This window comes from Polyodon spathula, chromosome 10, assembly GCF_017654505.1.
Source record: "Polyodon spathula isolate WHYD16114869_AA chromosome 10, ASM1765450v1, whole genome shotgun sequence".
In the NCBI taxonomy this organism is placed as follows: Eukaryota; Metazoa; Chordata; class Actinopteri; order Acipenseriformes; family Polyodontidae; genus Polyodon; species Polyodon spathula.
The window spans coordinates 24558561-24585000 of record NC_054543.1 but is presented as its reverse complement, the minus strand read 5'-3'; the positions used below and the strand labels follow the sequence as shown (position 1 = coordinate 24585000).

Here is a 26440-nt window from a genome sequence, read left to right as displayed (position 1 = left end):
TAAATAAAACTCCTCCTGTGGCATTTTACAGGGATAGGTGTTAACAGGTAGTGGTCTTGAGGAAGGGACAGGGACTTATGGGGGCAAAGGTGTGGTGGGGTGATTGCCTGGTAGGACAGGGGGCACTGTCTGCAAGCAACTCATTGGAAATCAGTGAAAGAATGTGCATACTTGAGACTGAATACTGCCCACAGTTTTCATTACCCAGCAAGACCATGACCTAGATTCTGATAAGGGCAACCTTGTACTTGGCTTGATTCATGCGTCCTTCACAAAGACAAATCTGCCCGATTCCAGCCTTGCTGAAGCACCCCCAGATGAGTCCAATTTTCAGCTTTGCCCAACACCTTGTTGTCTAATGGTTAGTTGACGACCTGGAGAGGCCTACAAGCCACAGTGTCTTGCACCCACTGTGAAATGTGGTGAAGGATCGGTGATGATCTGGGGGTGCTTCAGCAAGGCTGGAATCAGGCAGCTTTGGCATGAATCAAACCAAGTACAAGTTTGTCCTGGAAGAAAACTTGCTTCCTTCTGCTCTGACAATGTTCCCCAACTCTGAGGATTGGTTTTTTCAGCAGGACAATGCTCCATGCCACACAGCCAGGTCAATCAAGGTGTGGATGGAGGACCATCAGATCAAGACCCTGTCATGGCCAGCCCAATCTCCAGACCTGAACCCCACTGAAAACCTCTGGAATGTGATCAAAAGGAAGATGAACGGTCACTAACCATCAAACAAAGCCAAGCTGCTTGAATTTTTGCGCCAGGAGTGGCATAAAGTCACCCAACATCAATGTGAAAGACTGGTGGACAGCATGCCAAGACGCACGAAAGCTGTACTTGAAAATCAGGGTTATTCCACCAAATATTGATTTCTGAACTCTTCCCAAGTTAAAACATTAGTATTGTGTTGTTTAAAAATGAATATGAACTTATTTTCTTTGCATTATTCGAGGTCTGACAACACCATCTTTTTTGTTATTTTGACCAGTTGTCATTTTCTGCAAATAAATGCTCTAAATGACAATATTTTTATTTGGAATTTGGGAGAAATATTGTCAGTAGTTTATAGAATAAAACAAAAATGTTCATTTTACCCAAACACATACCTATAAATAGTAAAACCAGAGAACCCTTAATTTTTTCCAGAGCTGTGTGTATTCGAAGTTAATGCAAAACTTTTGGCCATAGCTGTACATTACCTTGTGTGCCTCACACAGCCCAGGAAATATCAAATGGGGGCCCCAATGTAATCTTGCTTGAAAATCTGTTCAGCTATTTAATTACAAAAGCTACATGAAAGCTTCCTGATCAACAGTTTCCAGTTAGGCAAATAATTACAACTGGTGTTCCGGCCCATTTGCTCTCAATGTAATTATACATTGGTAAGTGATCAGCCACTTCAGTAAATCAGTCAGGCAGGTGGAAACTTTTTAATCCAAGACATTCCTTACCCAGGATATCCAAACAGAGACCACATTCTTCAGATGAGGAGGTAAAACCAATCCCTCCAAAAAGTACCTTAACCCTTGCTAAACGGGTAGAGAAATGTGCTGCTTGGCCACTTTATTAGGACCACTCTACACGACTATTTGGCATTGTCCTGGTGTAGGGCACATTCTCCTTGTGTATCCCGGGTCCCTTGATTTCTCTGGAAGCCTGAACGAACGTTAATAAAGCATCATTGAGGATTAAATCCACCCAGCAATGCTGCACTACTCCTCTAATGGGGTTGGCTACATTCAAAACGAAATTCACCAATCAGCCATCCCAGAATTGCGTACAAACGGTTTGCCAGAGACCCCAGGTATCTTCCATGGCCACCACAATCCCCCAATCTCAATCCAACGGAGCATGTTTTGGATCAACTTGAACGACACATTTGGCATCACAATCCTTTGTCAACCTCTCTGCACCATAATGTTAAAAAAGTATATGATGCAGGGTAAGGCAATAGGGATGGCTCGGTATACCGGTTTTTCGGTTTAGGTACATTACGGTATTAATGCCGTTACTTTAATTCTACACTGCAATTATTGTAATTCCTTTATACAATGGTTAATGCAATTTTCAACTGCAAAAACACTTCTTCTAAATCAAGCGATGGTACTTGCAGCCTTAGCAAATTGTCTGAGGAAGATCTTTTTGTGAACTGATACTATATTGATAATGGTTTTGAAGGAAACGGTCAATGACACAGAATACACGTTTCAATTGCTGCGTTCTGTTACCTAGAGCTTGCTGCCCCGGCTGCTTTTAGCTACTGTCTTTTTGACGTCACACGTAGCTTTTAGAGAAATGTCTTCTACAAACCTTGCAGCATAGCACACATTTTCAACGTGCTATATTTACATTTGTCTGAATTATTAAATGTAATTGATTAACATTAAGTTTATTGTAAAATGATACATCACTTATCACGGATTTAGTACATTATGTTTGTTTAAATAATTGATTTATTTATTTAATATAGCATTGACAAGGCTGTTCACGGCTTCATTGTATAATTCCAGAGTCAGTGAAGTAATATAACCAACTCTAAAAACAACACTTTAGTATAGCAAATTAAAGAAAATTAAGCTCACCTTTCAAGCAGAGAATTTTTTAAAAATTTTATTTAGAATATACTTAGAGGCTAAAAAAAACCCAGACATTTTCACTACAGACGGTAATCTTGAACACTAACGATACAATTGAACAATAATAAAGTTACCTATATGCAGCCTTTTTCTATGAATACCCTTATTGTACTACTAGAACAGTATAATTATTAAAAGTGTTGAATTATTAGCAAAATTATCTTGAATATATCCTTACATGTATCCTTTCATTAAAGGCCCTATATGAACACATTGGTGTGAATTGGTTTTTGCTGGGTTTTTTTGTGTGTTGTGTGTTTAACAAACTATATATACATATAAAAAAGACAAGTTAATTTGACATTTTGCTGCTTCTCTAGCTGGAAGCTTTCTGTACTGTAAGAGAGATGCTTCTACCCGTGGTTTCTCTTGTCCCTTGCAGCACCGTGCGGGGGGCACTTATTTGCTCCCCTGGGTGGCCTGGCTACTACTCTCAACTGCAAGTGGGTGACTGAATCCGAAACTGGACACTCCATTAAAATTACTTTTGACTGGTCTCCATGCTTGTGTCTCTACATGTGGACCAGTAAACTTTCTCTCTTGACAAGTGCATGAACCTCACTTCTTTGCTGGAATGGGCAGTGGTAATCCTTGATCAGTTGCATGTGCCAGTTGTTTTTGCATACCAGTCCTACACTGCTGTTGGAACCTTGGACTAACAACCTTTATGTGGTATTAAGTTCTATAGTATCTAGAGCCAGATAATTATGTGTTTGAAAGTAACTTCCCCCATCTTTTTCACTGAAGTGCTGCTGTAGAAGTGTGCTTTAAATGCAGTATAACAAATCAAAAGAATAAAATAAATAAAAATAAATCCAGTTCAGCATAGCTGATTTTGAACATAACATAAAAACAAAATAAATCACTTAATTAGATTTTACACTAAGCTATTCCATCAACTACACTGACTCTTTTAGTTCCTTCAATTTTATCTCAAGCTCCACCTCTACAGATTTAAGGTTTTCCTGCTTTTGCTTGGCAGTTCTTCTCAAACTGTTTGACTTGGAAATGAAACTCAGTTTTCCAGTTACTTCAGCTTTTTCTGCATTTTTGTCAACTGATTTTAAGAGGACTTGGACATCTTCCATTATTTTCTTTTTTGCCATGATGTTTGCAATCTCCTCCATCAAAGATCTTTTCTGGAGATTATTCTTCTGAGCCTCCTTTTGTCTGCGACAGTCCTCCAGGTATCTCTGGTACTTCTGTCTAGCACTTGCTGCTGAAAGGAGCAGCTCTTTCGAGTAACTGATGTTAAGCACACCTCCCACATTGTGAACATGATTGTGAATGATACGCTGTGCTATCAGGGACTGCTCAGCAAGGTTTGACACCATCACTTCCTTGTTCACTGAAAACCCACGCTCTACTGTTGCTTATCGATGCGACAGTATAAGCAGAATCTTCAGAATCTCCCAAAGATGTCTGAGCTCAGCTTTGTTAGCCAACCGGTCATGGAAGAATGTGTCCAATCTATCAACCTCAGGTCTGAAGCTAGTAAAGGAAGATGAATCTACAGAAAGTGAAGCATCATAGAAATTGCTAAATTCCTTCAGAATTTCATCGCAGCTGCTTTCTGGGACGCGGCCTGTCTCAGCTAATAACCTCAGAACACCGGTCAGTTTTCTGTTGCATGCTTCTTTACTCGAGATGAGGACGCTAGGATCAAGGAAGTTCAAGTTTCTCGCTAGAGCACACTTCAGTGGGGATTTCTCTACCAGTTTTGGAGACCATTTTCAGAAGAAACAATTTCCAAAAGCTGTTTGTCAAATGTTTGCTGCTTTCCTTTAAGTTCCATCAGAATTTTTTCTGTTACAAAATCAACCTTAAGTCTGGACACATCCATGTGGTTTGGTGCATTTTGGATGTCAATTTGTTGACGTTCAAATGCAGACGTGGCAGTTTTCATTACTTCAGGTTTGATGAACCTTTCCATCAGTCTCTTGATGAAAGATGTCATGTCACTGGAGAGAAGTGGTAGCATTGGATAATCTGTCTGAAAGTTTCAAGAATGGTGTGACCTCTTGCAATCAAGAAAAAGTTTAGCTTGGCTTTGAAAAAAACATCTTTAACAACTGTCTGGACATGGCTAAATGATTTGTTGTTCTCTGTAACTTGTTCAGATTTTGCTGCACTGAAATACTGTTCAACATAAGGCATGATCTGAAGGGCTCTCTCAGCAACCTCAACATTTTCAAACCATCTGTGTCTGCAAAAATCAAGGGGAAAAGATGTGCAACCTGTCACAGTTATGAAGTCTTCACAGCAAGCTGGTGAATCTTTAAAAGGTCCATCACAGACTTGAAAGAGCACGCTCAATTTCCCAATCTTTTGCTGCACATCCAACTCTGAATGAACTGTGCAGTACATTTAAGCCACAGCTCCCCACATTAACCTTGTTCTTACTTGTTTGCTTTTCAGCATTTTCTTGCAACATGGAGTACAACTTCCAGTTAACATTAGGTCCATTCATGGAGAGTTGCACAAGATTACTGAAGCCCAAGTCCCCACATACTGTTTCTAATTTCTCATAAATCTGCTCAGATGTATGATGACCCATGAAGTAGGATGTCAGGTATCTTGACTGGACACAGTTCTCACTCCAGAATCTGATGAGCACATCAAGCTGACTACTTTGCCAGGATTAATTATTAACATAGTGTTTAGCCCATCTTCGTCAAAATAAAACAATAACCAAAACAAAAAAATACAACATTTAAGTACATAAATTGACAGACGAGTAGCCCTACCTGCTAAATATATCGGTACTGAAATATGAACAATAAACGATGATAGAGTCTAGCTCTGTATACCAATTTGAACATTTATTTGACAGAATGCAGATAAGAATTAAAACTAGCACTCGTTATTCATAACTTGGAGATTTCAAACATTCATCCGATACAATTTTAGAAGGCTACCCATCCAAACAATGTGCAAATCTTTACAAAGCAAGACATCATAGCATATATTAATGTAATAATGAGCAACAACAGGTATTTTTATAAGCCAGACAATTTATGATTTAAGTCTGGCACACGTTTTTTACAGCACTTGGTTGATGCGCGACATCTTGTCAAAAACGATAATTTTAACATACGTTATAAAATAGTTTTGTTAACATTTATGTTTTAAAATACATGTGGGCTTTCCTAGCAATCTTTTAAAAACTGTATTTAAAATGGAGTACATAAATATAGTTGCCTTGTTAAATTCAACACGAGTAACTTAGTTTTGCTTATCACAATCAAACTGTAAAACAACTTATTTAAAAAACTAATGCTTATTTCTAGTTTTTTATTCTAGATAAAGAAATATGATTAAATTACAGTAGTACACTACACTTACGAGAAATCTACCCCACATTTCTCCAGTGGTAAACAGTTATTTATTTATTTATTTATTCTTTTTAATTTGTGTTATTCTCTATAGACAGCACAGTACTTAAAGAAAGCTATTAGGACAGGTTACTTTCAAAAGTCTGGACCAAATCAAAACTCTGACTCAATAATAGCAAATCACAAAAACCCTTTCCTTCTGAGGTAAGTTATACAGATAAGTCTCTGTCAAACAAAAATGACTACTTTGTAATCAGAGGCTGAGTTGAGATTTGATTTTGTCAAGGCCACCAACAGCTCTGAAACCAATCTTACAAAAAGTCTGTCTGAAAATTAAACCAATCCATTTTTATATATAGTTTCCTTCTACTAAAAATATTATTCAAGCTTATCTTCAGCGTTGCATGACAATGCAGATTCACCCATCGCAGATAAGTTCATCATTTTCTTGAAAGGAATGCATTTGCTTGGGTTTGTCACATCTTTTTTTAACCATGACTTATACTTTTCCGTTACCAGCCACCTGTCGTTAAATACACATTTCCCCGACATTTTGTGGATGAGATTAAATAAATGTGCTTAACTGGGAAACTAAAAAGAAATACGATAATATAATGCAGTCACAAAGACGGCTGCAGTGGGTGACGTCAGACCAGAACCAGGAAATAAACAATACAGGTGTGCTTTGGTGCAGCTGAGCGATTGTTCTCGCTCAGTATTTAATAACGAAACAGACAGAAAATAAAAGGTTGAAAGATAAACAAGAGACAGGACACAGCACTCGTAGCCAAAACAAAAAGACAAACGAAACGGACTACACAGACAAAACACGGTGAGCTTGTATTTTAAATATTAACTATTCTTATTACCTCTGTCTCCAATCCCGTTCTCCACTCACCGAACACATAACACTGAGTGAGTGAAAACATGCAGCTTTTATGCAGCTGTACCGAGACTCGATTGCTAATCAATCATTCAATTGGAGTCTCGATACAACTGCACGTGAATTAATAAAGTGCAATTCCCCGTGCTCACATATTATTTTACTTGCACGTGAAGTGCTGTGCAATCCTCATGCCTAAATACAAAACATACATTTTAAACACTTGTGCTTGCAACCCATATTCCATGTATTTTATACATAAACACCAACATTAAACACACTACATACAACAAAAAAAAACCACTTATAAACATAAAAGGACGGGACAAATGCTCAATGATTTTTCTTCAGCACCTCCTCATGAATTCACGCCATTTCACTCAGAACCCACCAGAGCCAGGTCACTCATGCTCCACACTTAATTGAGGGGTTGCAGTCACATAAGCGTTTAAGTCTTTTGTTAACTCAACTTTCGTACTACTTATAAAAAATAGATGCATGTAACTTAGGTAAGTTTAAAAAAAAAAAAACTAGGGAGCGTTAGTAACTGAAATCTGTAGAACGTACCTGTAAAAATCAACATGTGATAGCTTAGTTACTATAAAATACTAGGCAAAAATGAGCATAGCATCAATTAAGGTACATGCATAAACACTAGTTTAATATGCAAGTAACCTATAGCATTACATTGTGCCATTTTCATTGTGCTTATAAACAACAATAAATGGCTTTCTGATTTTATATTGAAGTTCAAGATGATTAATGTAGCATTATATATTGTGTTAACAGTAAAATCACTGACCCGCTTCAGTGTAATCCCATTTAACTGTAAGTTAGCTAATATTTCTGAAAAAAAAACACATACCATGTTAAACTTAATAATACGACTACTACCAATAACAACGTACAATATCACAACTACCAATACTGATATTAACCTTATGAAGTGCTCACTTCACAAACGTGTAATGGATCCAGTCTTTTTTCGTTTTTTGTTTCCCTTAATTGCTAAAAGCATTGTGGTTTGTTTATATAAATTAAGTACTGTGCTTAAGTTATACAGTGCTTCTTGCCTGCCAAAATAACATCTCAGCAGCCGGAGACGTCACATGAAAACCCTCAGACCTTGCAGCTTACAATACTGCTTATACATGCAGTGTTACTGCGCACAGAGAAGTATATAACGATAATTAATAGTTGGCATTTTAATAAATTTCATTGACATTTCTTTCAAATTTGCAGTAATACAAAAATTTACAAAACAAAAATCAAGTACTTTCAAGAACCTTGTAAAGAAATTTCAAGCATTTTTATGGCCTTGGATTTGCTACTTTAAAATTCACTGACTGTCACGCTTTTCAAGGACCTGTGCAAACCCTGCACATGGTACAGATGCCTTTGAGCAAAATTTATCTATGACGATATTTATGAATCTGAACTCTACACATATGCAATTTGTAAAAGGGTATCACTGCTATACTGTATGGGGGGAGGGCGACTACTTTGCTGCAACTCCCCACTATTTTTAAGGTTGAACGACTTAGAGGAAGTTCTTACTGGGAACTTTCAGTACTATGCTAAGGAGGGTGTAGTTTGATTGACTTGCGCCCTTAGTCTCAGCACTGGAGTGGTGGATCTTAAAGTGCTTAAAAACAGAACAGCATACAAATTCAATGCAGACTAAACAATTTCAATTCATCTATATAAAATGTAATATTAATGCTATATGAAATATAATACACCAAATATGTTGTTAGACAGTATTAAAAAGAGAAAAAAACAATTGGTTGTCTTTTTACAAAAACTATACCGACCCGCTTACAGTAGGTAAACTACCTAGGGGAAGGATTAGTTTTGTTGGAACACAGTTCTGCAAGTGTGGACTGTTCCTGGTCATATCTGCAATGCTCAGGCATGTATAATTATATACATTTTAGGTATTTTCTTTGAGGGAGGCAGGGATTTTTTAAAAAAATTTTATACATTTAAAAACTACAGACTTATACTATTCCAGTGATATACAGAGTGTCATGGTTGAATGTATTCAAATTTGACACTCAGGCTCAAGTTATCGAGTCTTCACCCTTTAGTGTTATTATAGCTTCTGCAGTGGAGTAAGCCGTAGTCGACAGCAATATACAGAAACTCTTTAGAGGAGAAAAGTTCCCAGAACAATGTCTGTTTATAATAAAATAACAGGTTTTAAAAGGCTAAGTCTCCCCTACATTGTTTTTTTATTACACCAGTAATTGAAATCCCATGTTTATAATGCCATAATGTGTTTCCTGTCAAATATACCATTTGTAGAATGCAAGAGGTTTAAGTTTAATATTTAGTGCTGTGAGAACAAGGGTTTTTCGTGTTCCAATTCTTTCACATTTTTGTGAATAAAAGAGCTTTTCTATCATCTAATTATGTATTCACACACACACACACGCACGCAAGCTGCGTACCTTAAATACTCTGGGGGGGGGGGGGGGGGGGACAGGAAGTGGTGGTGTTTGCATGAAAATCATTCTCAGCGAGAGTAGATGTACAGCACACCTTCACTATAACAAGCCTTTTGTTCGTTACATCAAGGGGTTCATTACATCGAAAGGACAATCAAAATGAACGGAAAACTGTCGGAGCAAGTTAATGAAATGATATTGTGAATAAAAAGTACAGTTGCATGTAAATGTTTATTTCATGTATTCAGTATTCTGTCTTTATCTAATTTGTAAAACACAGTAAAAAAAAAAAAAAAAAAAAAAAAAAAAAAAAAAAAAAAAAAGGAAAAATACTAAATTGAAGCTAAACTTATTCAAAATCAATCTGACTTGAATCGTTTCAAAGGCCTCCAAATCTTAATCCAACAAGCTAGAATCCCAAATCAACCCAACAGGAAAAGTTTGACATGAAAAGTTAATCAGATCCTCAAGTATTTTTTTTTGTTATTTTTTTCTTTAATCAATTTCGCTTTGCACACGGTTGCTGAACATGCCAAAAAACTGTGCTTCTTGCGTTACTGCTTTTTTCAAACAATCAATACAGTTTCCAGATGTTTTGCAACATAAAATGATTTGTTTCGGAGGCATAGGTTATATACACATTCTTATTAAGACAAAAGAGTTGTCAAGGAAATTCACGGTTAAGTTCATTTTAATATAAGCATTTCTCAGATATTTAATTCTGTTGTCTGTATTGTCATGCTGTGGGAATTTTGTTGTTAACAGATTCCAGAGCATTCTTTGCCAAATCTACTACAAAGCTGATTAGATAAGGCATAGAACACAAACTGTGTTAACTCACCTTCCAAAATGCTACAGTGCTGTGAAAAAGTATAAGTTTCGATTGGAGTTTGTAAATGTTTGACTACAACTATATACAGTGGTCTGCAGAAGTATTCACTCCCTCCCAATAATGTTACATTTTGTTGAATTGCAAATAACTTATGCACAGTTTTTCAAACTTATTTAAAACTGTAGCGGTTAAACTGAACACTTATATGAGGAGGAGGTTAAATGTCAACAATACTTGCAAAGAAAATGTACAAAATGAAATTTACTGGTTGCACAAGTATTCATCCCCTTAAGTCAGTACTTGGTAGAAGCACCTTTTGCAGCAATTTCTTTTTGGATAGGTCTCTACTAGCTTTGCACAGTAGGATGGTGAAATTTTTCTTCCCATTCTTCACAGGAAAACTTCTCCAGTTCTGACAAGTTTGTTGGGGATCGTAGATGGACTGCAATCTTCAAGTCATGCCATAAATTTTCGACTGGATTCAAGTCAGGACTTTGACTGGGCCACTCAAGAACATGAATTATCTTCTTGCAACCACTCGTGTGGCTTTGGCTTTGTGCTTTGGGTCATTGTCCTGCTGAAATGTGACTTTCCTCCCCAGTTTCAGAGTCTTGGCTGACTCAAACAGGTTTTCCTCAAGGATTCGCCTGTACTTTGCACCATCCATTCTCCCCTCTATACTTACAAGCTTCCCAGTCCCTGCTGAATAGAAGCATTCCCATAACATTATGTTGCCACCACCATGCTTGACAGTTGGGATGGTGTTGACTGGGTGATGTGCAGTGTTGGGCTTGTGCAAGATGTTACACTTGGAATTTATACCGAAAAGTTCAATTTTTGTCTCGTCTGACCTTTTTCCACATATCTGCAGTATCATCTACATGTTTTATCGCAAACTTCATATTGCTTTAAGATGAGGCTTTTTGAGTAATGGCTTCTTTCTTGGATACAGGCCAGCTTTTTGTAGGGACCGGTTTATTGTTGGCTGCTAAGGTTGGGATGGCGACCTGATCTGTGTAGTGTCTGGACCTCACTGTGCTGAGAGGGATAATCAGTGCCTTTGAAATTTTCTTGTACACTTCTCCTGCTCTGTGCCTCTTTACCACTTTATCCCTGACTTGTTTAGAAAGCTCCTTGGTCTTCATGGTTGCTTTGTTGGATCACTATGTGAGTTGCAGCTTGAAAGTCTGTATATACCTGAGGGAAATTATCTACAATTTAAACCACTTTGAGTACACACAGGCTGAAACCATTTCACTAATGTGTGACCTTTCAAACAAATCATTTGCACCTGAGCTGATTTAGGGCTGCAGTAGCAAAGGGTTTGAATACTTGTGCAGCTAAGATTAATCTGTTTTTCTCTGTAAATCTTACTTATTTATACTCTATATGCATTTTTTAACTTTATCAATACAGAGTAGTTTGTGTTGATTTGACATGTAAAGTCTAATTTGAAAGCCTCATGGCTCAGGTGCCAACAAAATGTGAAAACTTTGCAGGGGGGGTGAATACTTATCCAAACCACTGTGTGTGTGTGTGTGTGTGTGCGTATATAAATATATAGATATATAGACACACACACACATACGGCCTCTATTATAAAGCCGATATATGACTGCGCCGACAATACATGGGTGTCTAATTTGAGGGTGGCGCGGTCTAACACATCATTATGCGGTCTCTATACATCATATATATATATATATATATATATAGATGGGTGTGTGTGTGTGTGGATATATATATATATATATACACATACACACACACACACACATTATATACAGATAGATAGACGATACTTTTGACAACTACTTGTTATTGTTTATATTCAAATCCATGATTTATTCTTACATGATGTAATGGTGTTCTATATATTGTGACATCATTTTTACTTATCTTTAAATTGATATTAATTCTAATTAACATAATTTTATATAAACTTATATTTATATTATAACGCAATGCTGGCCCTGAGGATCGGCCCCAACTTGGCCTCCCCAACTTCTGAATTCATTTTGTTTATTTAATTATTTTACATATATTTATTGGAATTAATCTGTTCATTCTTTTCTGTTGAGTCCCACTGGCATAATCATGTTCAGTCTATTTATCCATTTACTTTCTTTTATTCATCTATATGTCGCATTGTCTAATTTTAGCTGTTCTAATACTACAAACTTTACATCATTTATGTCATGTCCTTGACTGATGAAGTGCTGTACTATTGGTTCATTCATTTTTATTTTTTTCTAATTAATGAATGGTGGTTCTGAATTATTTTATATAAAGTTGTTCCAGTCTCTCCAACATATTTTATTTCATCACATTTTTCACAGGCTATTCCATAAACAACACTGCTATTTTTACAGTAGATATTAGTATTTCGTGGATATGTGTTGTTCTTATGTTTAATTATATTTTTACTTTTGTCCATGTATTTACAAACTTTACATGTACTAGTGCAAGTATTTGTAGAACCTATTCTGTCAATTATTATTTTATGTTTACTGCAAACTAAAATGTCACCTAAATTAGCTTCTCTTTTGAATGATACAACTGGGGCCTTAAGAAATACTTTTTCATTTTTTATTTTTTTTTATGTAGAATCCACAAGTGTTTCCAAACTCTTAGAAATATTGGGCAAAAGTTTAGAGTAAGTCATTACTAATGGGACTCTTGATCTTTTCATCTATTTTTATAATCTAGAAGATCATCTCTTTTTAGTTTATCCACTTTTCTTAATTCTGTCTTTATAATTCTCTCTTTGTATCCTCTTTTAAGATTTGTTTTTAATACATTTCTTTGTTTTACAGAATCACTTTCTTTAGAGCATATTCTTAATATTCTTATTCCTAGACACTTTGGGATTGCCCTTTTAGTGTGTATTGGATGTGCAGAGGACATGTGTAAATACTGGTGCATGTCAGTAGGTTTACAGAACAGGTCAGTCTCAATTGAACCTATTCATTTAATACGCAGCATTCATTCACATTTGAACAAGTTTAAGTTTAGAGTTTAAATGTTTAAGAAATTAAATGGAATCTAACACTTCTATTCTAAACCCATTATGATGAAGTTCAATACATAATCGTTTTTGCATTTGAAGTGAAGACCTGAAGCAGGACTGTATCCCTACCTTGCCAGACTGCTGGAGTTTCTTATGCACCTCCTCTGCAGGGACATCAATGTAAATGGTCAGGTGCGGGGGCAAGAACTCACAGATACTGATCCCCTTGATCTCATTATAGTGATCCACACCTGCAGCAAAAAAAAAGCAGCATGTCAGTGGCACTCATCCTAGCTCGACTGTAAATACAAAATCAGAAACATCAGTAACATAGAAAAGCAAATTATCGACACCCCTATACGCCACTGGAAAATTAGGAATATCCTTAGCAAGTTTCATCATAATTGTATAAAGTAGGTCTCTAGATATATTTGCAATCTCAAGTTTGATGTACAGACTTTTAAAACCCCTAAATTAAAAAGGTGAGAGACAATGGCACTATCAATCCCAATTATTAACTACTGAGACTGACAATTATACTGGAGACCAGTTTTTTTCATTGTGAATTGAGTAAACCCATTTGTTTTTTTGATGTTTATTAATGTGAAAATCCATTACATTTCAATTTATTTTTTGTATAGAACATTTCATTCTTGTGCCGTGCCAATATTGCAACATACATTCTAGAACGTCTCAGGACTTGGAATGAGGTGACCTTTAATCATATGGAACAAGAAAAGTTTATTAGAAAATATCATCTCGCAGTGGATAAAAAAAACAAACCACGTAACAATGACTCGTCTTATTTTAAAACACTTGTCAGTGTTCTGCAACTACAAGGCCTCAAAATGCCCAAAATTATGTTAGTAACAAAGCCCCACAACTAAAATGAGCTGCTTTTGCCACAATTCCTGCTAGAAAAGAATCACATGAAAAGTGATTTTTTTTTTTTGGTTTTAATTAAATGTATTGATTATAGTAACTTGACATCTCTTAAACACTTACAACTGAAGTAACAGAACGTTGAGAACATGACCATACAGGTGTCTTGTAATTTCTACCTCTTCTTATTGAGTATCCAACTAATGAAACTGCTTGTGTCCTCAATATACGTGTAGAATGATGCTTTACAAAAAGAGACAGAGATGTCTACTTCCCAAATGGTTTGTTTGTTCGATTTCATCTCCATGTTGACCAAGAACTTTCCCCGCTCTGCAGATTTTAAACAGCACAGATAATGGAACAAGAGGTTCGTGTAAATTGAGACTCACACTCCTTCCTGATGTAGCCTTGCTTGTAAAGGGCCTCAAGGAACACCATGTCACTGAACGGAGATCGCTCCAGCACTACACCTTGGCCTATCGTGGAGAAAAAACACATACTGAAGAATGCATTTAAGCTAGCATGTACAAAAAAAACACAACAGTTTACTGCACTAGTACTGTTTCTTAAAGCACATACATAATGAAGGTTTTGATTAATTTGTTCATTAGTGTGCCCAATTATTCACCCTGTTTTTTAGTTCTCATTTGTTTAAAATGTCCAACTGTTTCCTAACTGCAGCAACTTCCTACAACAGCTCAGGAGATTAAATGTTCAGAAGAATAAAGATTCAATTTCATTTCCTAAATGTTTAAACTCTAAACTTACTCGTTCAAACGTGAATGCATGCCTGTGTATTAAATTAATAGCTTTGCACTTACCACTGTATAAACATCACATTTCACTTGCGTATTTCTGATGTAATAACACTATGTAACACAATTTTTGTTCCTGGGTAGTAAGTGTTATTTCCTAATTGCTTATGCCTCAAAAATATAGAAAATGGCTATTATTCCCCACAAACTTTGCTTTTGTGACCAGGACAGCGATATTTCAAAATATCACTATTTCCAATGGGAAAACGGGCAAATGTCTGTCTTTACGTTCACATAAAGTCAGAAAAAAACATATGAATCCAAATTAAAATGTATTTATACTAAAGTAATACAAAAATGACTACAAAAGATTTAGAAGCGAGTAGTTTTTCGAGATTTACGATTATACTGTATTTACAGTATAGTTTGTGGGGAATAATAGCCATTTTCTATACTTTTGAGGCATAAGCAATTAGAAAATAACACTTACTATCCAGGAACAAAAAAAAAAAAATACATTTGTTACACGGTGTAATAATAATAATAATAATAATAATAATATATAATAATTTTTATATAGTGCCTTTTATAGTGGACCACTATCACAAAGCGCTTTACAAGATACGAGACCAGGGTATGTGAACTATGCATCAGTTGCATAGTCACTTATAACAACATCTCACCCGAAAGACAGAGCACAAGGCGGATAAGTGACTTGCTCAGGGTCACACAATGAGTCAATGGCTGAGCTTGGATTTCCTCTCTTTAACCACTGGACCACATTGCAAACATTTAACCAATACTCTACAGGGCTCCAGACTTGATTAAAATGGTCACAAATTAAACTAACAATGTTTTTGTTGGCAACTGTCTTTATGGGGTTAAAAGTCATTGCTGTCTGTTACCCCAAAAATTCTGCCTTTCCCTCTCAAAAACCATGTGTCAATATTTATGAACGTGCTATGACTAAGGCCCTGTGGAAATCAAGATTTCAGGGGCTATGCGGAAATCGTGAAATCAGCCCAATACCATGATTTTTACAATATTCTTTTTGTTCAATTATCTGTATGTCATTAAAAAAATTAATAAATAATTTTTTTAAAAAATAAAAATCACATTAATGAAACTGTACAGCTCTGCTGTGTGTACTATTCATCATGCATATAGTGCTGTGCAGTGATTGTCATGTGACTATATGCAATCTAGGCAAGAAATTAAAATACTACACACTTTAAACAAGAAAACAGATGTCTCTAAAAAGGCAAAAAATGTGCCTGCAGCAGTTCATGTAAAGCTGTATCCAGCAGTTTAACACCTCAATTGAGGTAAGCTCTTCTGTACGTCCCGCAACTATACTGCAGATCACTACCAAGAAACGGCTGTTGACAGGAGCTTGAGAGCATCTATTAGCAAGTTACCGATCCCTGAAAGACAAAGGCCAGTCTTGCAGGTATCAACTTTGAGCTCAACGGGTATGGAGGGAGATCACTGTCAAAAATATTTGTATGCATAAAAAGAATTGTAATTACAGCTACAAATCAAAAATACAAGTACCAATCAAAAAGTTACAAGTACAAATCAAAAAAAGGAGTACGATGCAAAAGCTACGGGTACAAATTACAAAGTTACAACTACGACTCAAAAAATAACGGAATTGGATAGAACGTGAAATCACTGTCAAAAATACATCACAGATCACAGGACAGGCTGTTGATTGGGGTAACAATCGATCAGTATTTAACAGCACATGCGTCCAGCACCTTGAATTGCTAATAGAAGGGAAAGATGGCTGCATGTTGGTGGAATTTTCTAAGCGGGTATATGGTACACATATCATTAACACGTCTTAACTGCTCTCTATACAGACGGTAGTTTTCAGGAAGTAGTAGCTGACTGTCACGGTATAAGTAAGGCCACTCTAGATGCATATTCAAAGTTTCTACAGCTCTGTCTAACCACACTGAGATGATTATGTCGGGTTTTACAGGAAAGCGTATGTCAAGAGGGTAATGACTGACTTTTTTAAACCATGCAGTTTGCCAAAAGCATGCTACTTGGAGCCGTAGATGGATTTCAGATACAAATTATGTCCCCTGCTGAGAATGAGCACCTGTACGTATGCAGGAAAGGTTTTCATTCCATTAATATTCATGTGATCTCAGACGCCAAAATGTCTTGTTAGATGCTGTCATTTGATGCCCTCTGAGTACACACAACAGCTTCATTTGGGCGAATTGTGATATCACAGATCGCTTTAGTGGCTTTACAGTCGACTGCCAAGTGACTGATTTTTCAGCTCATGTGTCTGCAAGCTTGCACATAGCTCCATAGCAAATTGCAATCGCAATTCTTTATGAAAACGGGCTCCTGGGCATCACGATACATGTTGTTCTTCCAAGTACCATTTGGCGAACAACGAGCCATGTTGTGCTCTTGGTCTTGTATCACAATACAAAATGACACATACCAGTATTACAAGATGATATATCATGCAATGAAAGTCTCACTGTTCATTGACATGGGACGTGTGTAAATGTGGTTTTGTTTAACAATTTTTTTGGTTTTTTTTTTTTTTTTTTTTAAGCAATTGAACAGCTCCACCTTGCACATATTTTTTTGGGTTTGTACCTGTGGTGAGAAGATGTTCCAGCGCATCGGAGTACTGGAGCAGACGAACGTGATACATCCAGGACTGCAGGCGGTAGGAGTTCCCATCGGCACATTTGGGGTCTTTGTAGAACTTCTCCAGGCTGCAATTCCCATTAAACCTGGTGTCAAGCAGCTCCTTCTCCCCCATCTTCCTGTCCCAGTAATAGGCATCTGGCTCGGGAATGTACAGCATGCCTGAACCAATAAAAAAAAAAAAGGAGGTCACTGAAAAGACAGCTTTTGGTTTCTTTTCAGGACCTTACTTGAAACGGGGAGATGCAACTTTTACATATTACAGAATATCTCTTGGATCTACTTGCAAGATAAATTAATTTATACATTGCAGGGTTAGAGATGAACTAAGAAAGGGTTCATATTAATGGAAACTGAATTTACCAAACATAAGTTGTCTTCATAGGAAAATAGTTTTTGTCTGCGTAGCAAACAACTACATTAAGAATGCAGGCTATCCTTTAGGAAAAGAACAAAGTTGCTGTTTGACATTTAACCAGTTCAACACCGTGACGTACACACGCACGTCAAATGAAAACCCACTTACAGTAGCATGCCGTGCGTACGTCAAGATTCCCATTCTATTCTATGATCAGTTTCTCAGTCTAGCATTTCATGTTTCATTCTTAAAGGCATTGCTAGTAATGAGGAATGTGAAATGAAAGTCGGGGAGTGGGTCAGGTGACATTGGTATCCAATTGCGTGTCATGTAGCAATTCCAACCTACCGGTGGGCGTTTAGAAAAAAAGATATGTTGCAGGAAGCCATTAAACATTATATATATATATATATATATATATATATATATATGTATGTCGGTTAAATTCTTATTATTCCTAATATTTTTAAACTCTCTCATGTCATTCTCAAACTTTCTCCCTAGAACTTTGCTGTTTGCATAGTAACGGCCTTCACTGAATCTTTCTATGCTGTTCTCAGCAGCATGGGGCCTCTTTCTTTTTGTATGTCTGGGTCTCTTGCAGGTGGCGCCTCTCCCACTGGTACCAGGAATAGATAAGGTGTTCCTTTCCTTCCCTTCCTGGTGCAACACTTGGTACAAAGACACAGATGGCATAAGGAGGTTGGGAGGATGATCCAAGGCTGGCTCCATAGTAGATGGAAGAATTCCAGACCTGAACAACTCAGACCTTTGTCTATCACCTGTCACTGTCCTACCCCTGGGAGGAGCACCATTGTACCACCAAACGAAACCTAAGCTGTGAACTCTGTCACATGAGGAGAGGCTTAACTTCAGGCGATCATAGTTCCGGCTAGGAGTATTGCATACATACACACACTGAGCATGTCATTAGAAAGCCTCTACTCTGTACTTTTAAACAAGCCATATAGATGCCTAAGTAATATGCACGTACCCACCGGGGTAAGTGTAAAGAGTTAAATATTTTCACGAGTACAATATAACGGATCATTTTTGTAAAAATATATTATCTGGCCAGAGTCAGGAACATAGTCTCAATTTATAACATTGTTCCTATGGGATAATGTGCTTCAACTCCGACATTTCAACTTATGAGTCTGGTGCGTGCGTGTGCGGTGTGTGAATATATTTACGCACGCATCATATCATATATATGTATAGATATATATACGATATATATATATATATATTATATATATATATATTATATATATTATATATATACACACACACACACACAGCTCTGGAAAAAATTAAGAGACCACTGCAAAATTATCAGTTTCTCTGGTTTTACTATTTATAGGTATGTGTTTGGGTAAAATGAACATTTTTGTTTTATTCTATAAACTACTGACATTTCTCCCAAATTCCAAATAAAAATTGTCATTTAGAGCATTTATTTGCAGAAAATGACAACTGGTCAAAATAACAAAAAAGATGCAGTGTTGTCAGACCTCGAATAATGCAAAGAAAATAAGTTCATATTCATTTTTAAACAACACAATACTAATGTTTTAACTTAGGAAGAGTTCAGGAATCAATATTTGGTGGAATATCCCAGATTTTCAAGCACAGCTTTCATGCGTCTTGGCATGCTCTCCACCACTCTTTCACACTGATGTTGGGTGACTTTATGCCACTCCTGGTGCAAAAATTCAAGCAGCTCGACTTTGTTTGATGGCTTGTGACCATCCATCTTCCTCTTGATCACATTCCAAAGGTTTTCAATAGGGTTCAGGTCTGGAGATTGGGCTGGCCATGACAGGATCTTGATCTGGTGGTCCTCCATCCACACCTTGACTGACCTGGCTGTGTGAGGATTTGTTTTTCCAGCAGGACAATGCTCCATGCCACACAGGCCAGGCCAGGTCATTAGAATGAGTTGTCCTTCACTTTCCTTCTTGGCCAGATAGTTCTTGCACAACTTTGATGTGTGTTTCGGGTCATTATCTTGCTGAAGAATGAAGAACTGCCCAGGTAGCAGTAATCCTGATGGAATGGCATGCCTCTGAAGTATGCTATGATAGCCATGCTGGTTAATCTTGCCATGGACTTGGTAAAGATCACCAACTCTGTCACCAGCAAAGCAACCCCAGACCATGACACTGCCACCTCAGTGCTTGACAGTGGGAACCACACATGCAGAACTCATGCACTCACCCTCTCTGTGTCTTATTTCAAATTTTGACTCATCGGTCCATAAGACCGACTTCCACTCCTCAAACGTCCAGTTTCTGTGTTTTTTGGCCTAGGCAAAAGTCTCTTCCTCTTATTCTGCACTCTTAACAATGGTTTCCTTGCAGCAATTCTTCCAGTTAGGCCAGCTTCATGCAATCTCCTCCGAACAGTTGATGTTGAAACATCTGTACTTCTAGTAGCATTTAGCTGAGCTTGTATTTCAGGGGCAGTTAATCACCGGTTTCACAGACTTGTGACTCGAATGAACTTCTTCTCTGATTCTGAGGTCACCCCTGGTCCTCATGAGTGCCAGTTTCTTCAAATAGTTTAATGGTCTTGGCCACAGCAGTTACAGACACTTGCAAAGTTCTTGCGATCTGTCTTAAAGATTGACCTTCATTTCTTAAAGTAATTATTCTTTGCTTAACTGAGCGTATTTTGCCATTTTCTGTTCCCTTACATTCAAGAATGACAAACTTGTGCCTATGCTACCTATATTTACAGCAATCATGGACCCTCACTTGTTAACAATAATTGGTGACAAAGGGTTAATTAGGTAACATGCCAGTTAACTCAGAGAACATCTAACAAAGACACTTTTATACTTTTATGCCAGTGTTCTAACACCGTGTTAGACACATTTCAGACTTTTAACCGACTTGCTTTGGGTGACCATTTCACTGAAATTGACAAGATTTACATTTTCATTAAAAAATAAAATTTTTGAATGCAATTCACTTATGATTATCAGCTTATATAAGTACATGTATCATATAATTAAATACTAAGTGTTTATAGACAAGTTTATACAGTTAAAAGCATAGATAATCATGAAAAACCTGGTTTCAAGCAGGTGTACTCAAACTTTTGACTGGTACTAATTATATATATATATATATATATATATATATATATATATATATATATATATATATATATATATATATATATTATATGTGTTTTTTAAATTATTATTTTAGTTGCAGTTTATATAGTTTTTAGGAAAAGCTAAATAAGGCAACGTACGTGGAGAGCTACAACAGGAGTGAAGTTGGTTTGGAGAATTTCGATACCAGCAACAGTGATGCTGAGTTATCATTCAGCGATGATGATGAAGAGGATGTGGAGCCAAGAACAGTACAAACTGTACAAACAAAAGAGCATGCAGCTACTTTACAGGTAAGCCAGCTGCAAACGGGAAGCTGTTTGTAATGAAATACTATCACAACATAGCATTGGGTACAAAGCAATAAAGCAGGCATCTGCGGCAGCCAGATCCATTACAATCCCTGTGCAAAGTAGCTGTGTACATGCATTTGTGACTATCGCTCCAACACAAGGGAAGCAGAGACTGCATAAAAGGTGCAGGGTCTGCTACGAAAATGAAAACAAAAGAAAGGACACAAGAAAAATGTGCAGTGGTTGTGAAGGCAACCCCGGGTTCTGTTGTATTGAACATTTCAATAAATGGCACAGAGCACACATTTTGATGTGGCACACATTTTGATGTTGTTTGATTTTTATTTGATAATTACTGTTATTAGTGTTTAGCAGCGCTTTTGTTTTCTTTGTTAAAAAAAAAAAAAAAAAAAAAAAAAAAACTTTCTCTCTCTATATTGAACATGGGTATGTAGTACACAGGAGCATAGAGGGTTAATCAGTGTATTTCACTTACTTGTGTTTTACTCATCGTATGTTAACATTTTATTGCAATTACAGGTTTGAAAACATTATTATTTTCAAAATCTGGTACTTGAGAAGGAGTGCATCTGGAGTTGAAGTGGTTAAGGTGAATGTCTGTCTGATGGGGGTGCACTTTGGTTGAACAAGAGGAAACACTGCTGTTGACTACAATTATCAAGTTACCAATAACCAGCTGGCAACACCCCAAGCTTATAGCTCACAGCTTCATAAATGCATATAAATACAGCACAGCAGAGAAACTGAGACGCGCGCCAGGTCCTCCCACTGGACTTAAAATTGTGGCTGAGTCGCTCCCAGAGGGATTGAACTCTAACTTTACTTCTTTAATAACTAGTACTACAGTACATTATGTTGTATAAAGATGATGTTTAAATAATATGCGTGTAACTTTTGAATATTGGAATCAAATAAAGGAAATATGTTAAATTCTTAATTACTGTTTGGACATGAACCATTATAAATTAAAAGCCACAATCAATTTTCTAATTATCTGCCAGTTAGTGTAGCAGTTTTTAAAACAGTTTTCACAGATTTAAGCAGATTGTTACCGTCTATAAAAAAATAATATGGGAACATTACAATTTAAAAACAAAAATGTTTTATTATTGAGCTTGAAGATTAATAACCTACTATGACTACTACGAAGTACTTGAGAGTAGCTAGCACAGATGACATTGCCCTGACTATTTTAGGATGTTTTCTATCGTTCTAAAAATGGTGAGCTACAGGAATACTTCTACAAGGTTTAAAATGTTATTACTTAGAGAAACAGTTCTGAAGGTGAGATTACTTTAATCAGTTTGATCATGAAAAAAAAGAAAAACATAATGGATTAACTTTGTGATGTTTTGTTGATCCAAATTAGGCTACATTGCAAAGCAGATTCAGAGCTTGATCTAATTTAATTACTTGAATTTAGCAGTTTAATTTAGCTTTAAACATATTTCATTTTACTTTTATTATACTTGTTAAATAATCATTGCTCTCCAGGAAAGTTTAAGTGCAGTGACTATTTCAAAACAACTCACAGATCATTCCGTGACAAATTGCCCAACAGGTAATACACTCTCCCCTAAGCTCTGTGCTGCTCTGTAAAGCAAATAAAATGCAAACGTTTTCAGCCTGATCGGCTCAAGGGGTCAAAACTTTGGCACCCCCCACCCCACCTTTAAGACATTTTAGTCATAAACAGTTTGTGCTTCAGATTTGTGTTAGGTGTCATTTTAATGGAAATTGCATGAGGATTACAAAGAACAACACTAAAAACAAACAAATTAACCCATAATGTTTTTGACCTTGGAATGAAACCTCACAAATAATAATAATAAAATTCTGCTTACAGGAACTTAAATATTTTTTTGTTCGATGCCCCACTCCTAGTTGCAAAGAAATCTGAAACATATCTGGAAGACATATCCTGTACTAAGGCTGGGACAAATATCCAAACAAACATTTCTTGACATGCATTCAAAGGTAAAAATCCAGAATGGTGTATCCTAGTCTATAGGCTAGTGCAATACCCAGGGTTTGTACAGTGTCACTGGATACTTTACCTAGCTTGTCTGCAAGTTTCTGTGCCATCGCTCCCTTCCCAGAGGCCAGGTTCCCATCGATAGTGATGATCTTGCTGTTCTCCTTGAACCTGGGGGTGGTTCTCTCACCCAGAGCATAGGCCCACCAGCCATACTGCAGATTATTCTGGGCACCAACATGGATCCGTGCCTGAAGGGAGCAGAGAGGCAGTTTATAAAGAGGCAATCCATGTAGTTGTCTCCTGACAACTACTAGGGTGCTAGATTCCATTTTATTTCCTAAAATCTTTAGTATATAAATTGTTTATATGTTAACACATTGGCAATGTTTGTAAAGCAAAGCCACAATTTAAAATTACTGCAACATAAGATTGTATGTGTATAGCATTTATTTGTATAGTAAATATTCAATATTTGAGTATTAAATAAGTTGGCCAGCACAGTACACTAAAACTAACAATGGTTAAACGTTTAGCAAAAATTCTAAATGGTTTTAACACTTACCTGACGTACTGAATAACTGGGATACTTCATATATACTATCATGACAGGTTGTGCATCTACTTTTACTTGGCTTAGAACTTGAGCTAGAGATCATCAATGCACTAAACAGACAGACAAATAATGTGACAGTGTAACCTTTCCACTCTGTCAGTCCAGGCTATGCTCTGCCTATACCAATGAAGATTACATGGGGCTGACAGTTGATTTGAATGGAATGAGGAAGGATGTGGGGCACAGACACGTTGCAGGGGTGTGCAGCTCATTGTCCGAAGCCCGGGACAACAATATTTTCTCTACTTTGCCCGTTGGACAAATATTTTTTTTATTTACTTATTTTTCTTATGTACTTTCTGTTGCTAGAAAAATACACCAGGTATAGGCCTATTTCTAGAGAACCACACGTTTCTGAAAAATGAATTACAGAAGTCTAGCACCTATACACAAACGTTTTAAAAAGTATTTACATCCCACCAAATCCCTTCTGATTGGCTGGCTGTGGAAAAAAACTGATCTTCCACTGGTTACAAATAAACCTGGAAATGGCTGCCAACAGAGCCTCTGGCAAGGCAGAAACTAATCTTTTAAACTTAAGGTATTATTTAAGTTTTTTGTAAATTAGCAAATAACAGATAGTGCTTTCTTAATACATGATACTGTAATTTAAATGCAGCAATATACTAAAGTAAAAAAAAACAAAAAAAAAACACACCAGTCACTAAGATGGATTAGAAAAAAATGGTCTTGTGTGGAGTCTACTTTGTGGTCAAGCGTGTGCTTGTTGGGGTGTCTATAAAAGAAAAAAAAAAAAAAAACACACACACAACACATGAAGTTTTCTATTTAAAAACATTTCAAGACTGCTAACTGCTAACCTAGTTGGTCATTGAAACTATTAAAACATGAAAACTGACGAATGTTTAAATAATAGAAATTAAATGCTATACTGTAAATCCATAAATATTTACAAGCCTTTTATTATGTGTTTTTCGCATATGAAAAAAGGCAAACATTTTTGGCATGAATATCAGATTCCACTAACCATATATAACCTACTTCATACATTGCAACAGGTCGTCAACATTTCTTGAACAAAACAGATTTTATGGGTGTGATTCACCAAATATTTTGGTTGCAAATATTTATGGCTTTACAGTATGAGATTATCTATACATCATTTTATTATTATTATTTTAAAATAAAATGCAGATTCACAAAAAAACTGGCAGAAGCTACTTTTATATTTAAATAACTCAAAGTATTGCATGTTACTTGAATTTACAAGCAAATGTGTTCCAAACTGCACTGAAAAGAACATTTCCTTAAAGTATGTTAGAAATTTGTTAAGGTGAAGTGTGGTCACAGGGAACCTTTTGTGTATCTTGAATTTAGTGAACCTACAAGGCTAGAGCAGCTCAGAATTTGAAGATCTGAAAACCCCATACTGAAGAAACAGAGCCCAGATCACTCAGAATGACTGACAGAAAACACAATTCAAATGACATTTGAAAACTACCTACTCTAACTGTGATGCTTCACAGTGTGACAGAGGATGTACATCGCGATACATAAAAGCACAATGTAGCAACTTGTTGTCTACAAATGATGAATAGGGAGGTGGTATGAATCTGCGCCCCTTGTATCAATAAAGTTTTGCAATTATTAATAACGCAATCAATACATAAAATTAATATGACAATCATCCTGTCATGCTTTACAGTCTATTCCTGCAGAATATGTTACTATTTTTGTAAATATACTTTTTTTAAAGTGTTTACTGTAATTGAACCCATATTCTGGAAGTATTGTTTTAACATGGAATGGAAAACAGCTTCTATACGCTAGCAGTATACCAGCAATTATCTTAAATTAAAAAAATAAAACACATGCAAGATACCTTTTTTATCACACTCTGTCTGTGACACTGGCATTCTTATGTACATAGTTTCATGTCCTTGGCTTGTAGGTGAGACAGAAATACAATGACAACAAAACATTTAATCCTGAGACTATACTTACTGCTTGCACTGTGATTCCGATCCGAGTCGAGGCGCTCAGTGCCGCTGAACCCGAAGGGGTAAGCAGCCTAATAACCCGGAGAGCCATTTCTTTTTACACCAAAACTTAAACCTGACACAAAATGTACCCTCCTCCAGCACTTGCGACGCTCTCAAACTTCAGAGTGTGCCTGCCACTGAAGAAGCGCTGTATAAACACGTCATTGCTGTAGATGAAACCAAGAGGGTGGCCAACGAGCGCCTGACTGTAAATACCACCGGTGTATTTCACATTGTACGACTGACAGCAGGGGGACTATGGGTTGGCGCAGGGTTAGACTCCTACAGAAAACAATCAGTAGATTCTAGGGTTACGCAAGGTGGACTAACGGTGCACCTTTTCTTTGCGCAAGGGGTCGAGGCTATAAGGTCTCGGGTGGGGTCCAGGGGTAAAGTCCCCTGGAGATTCTTTCACATTTCCACTGTTAGTGCAGTACATTTTAAACCTAAAAAGATGACGATATTAATAATTGGGGAGCCTGGGTCCATGAAAAATCAAACTGTTAATTGGATGGAAAAATATTTGCATGTAAAGAATTATATTATGTGAAGACTGGAACTGTTTTAGGCTACCAATAATCT

General features: G+C 36.7%; 1 protein-coding gene across 1 annotated transcript in view; it reads right to left on the bottom strand.

Annotated features, from left to right (window-relative positions):
• Positions 1-26000, bottom strand: part of LOC121322016 (NADH dehydrogenase [ubiquinone] 1 alpha subcomplex subunit 10, mitochondrial-like) — an 81574-nt gene extending 55574 nt beyond the window's left edge. Inside the window, exons 1-5 of the mRNA XM_041261446.1 lie at positions 25821-26000; positions 23322-23490; positions 17415-17630; positions 14421-14507; positions 13279-13400 (exon numbers count right to left, since the gene is read on the bottom strand). Of these exons, the coding sequence (XP_041117380.1) occupies positions 13279-13400; positions 14421-14507; positions 17415-17630; positions 23322-23490; positions 25821-25907 (681 nt within the window). The 5' untranslated portion in view covers positions 25908-26000. The remainder of the gene's footprint in view (positions 1-13278; positions 13401-14420; positions 14508-17414; positions 17631-23321; positions 23491-25820) is intronic.
• Positions 26001-26440: the final 440 nt, after the last annotated feature.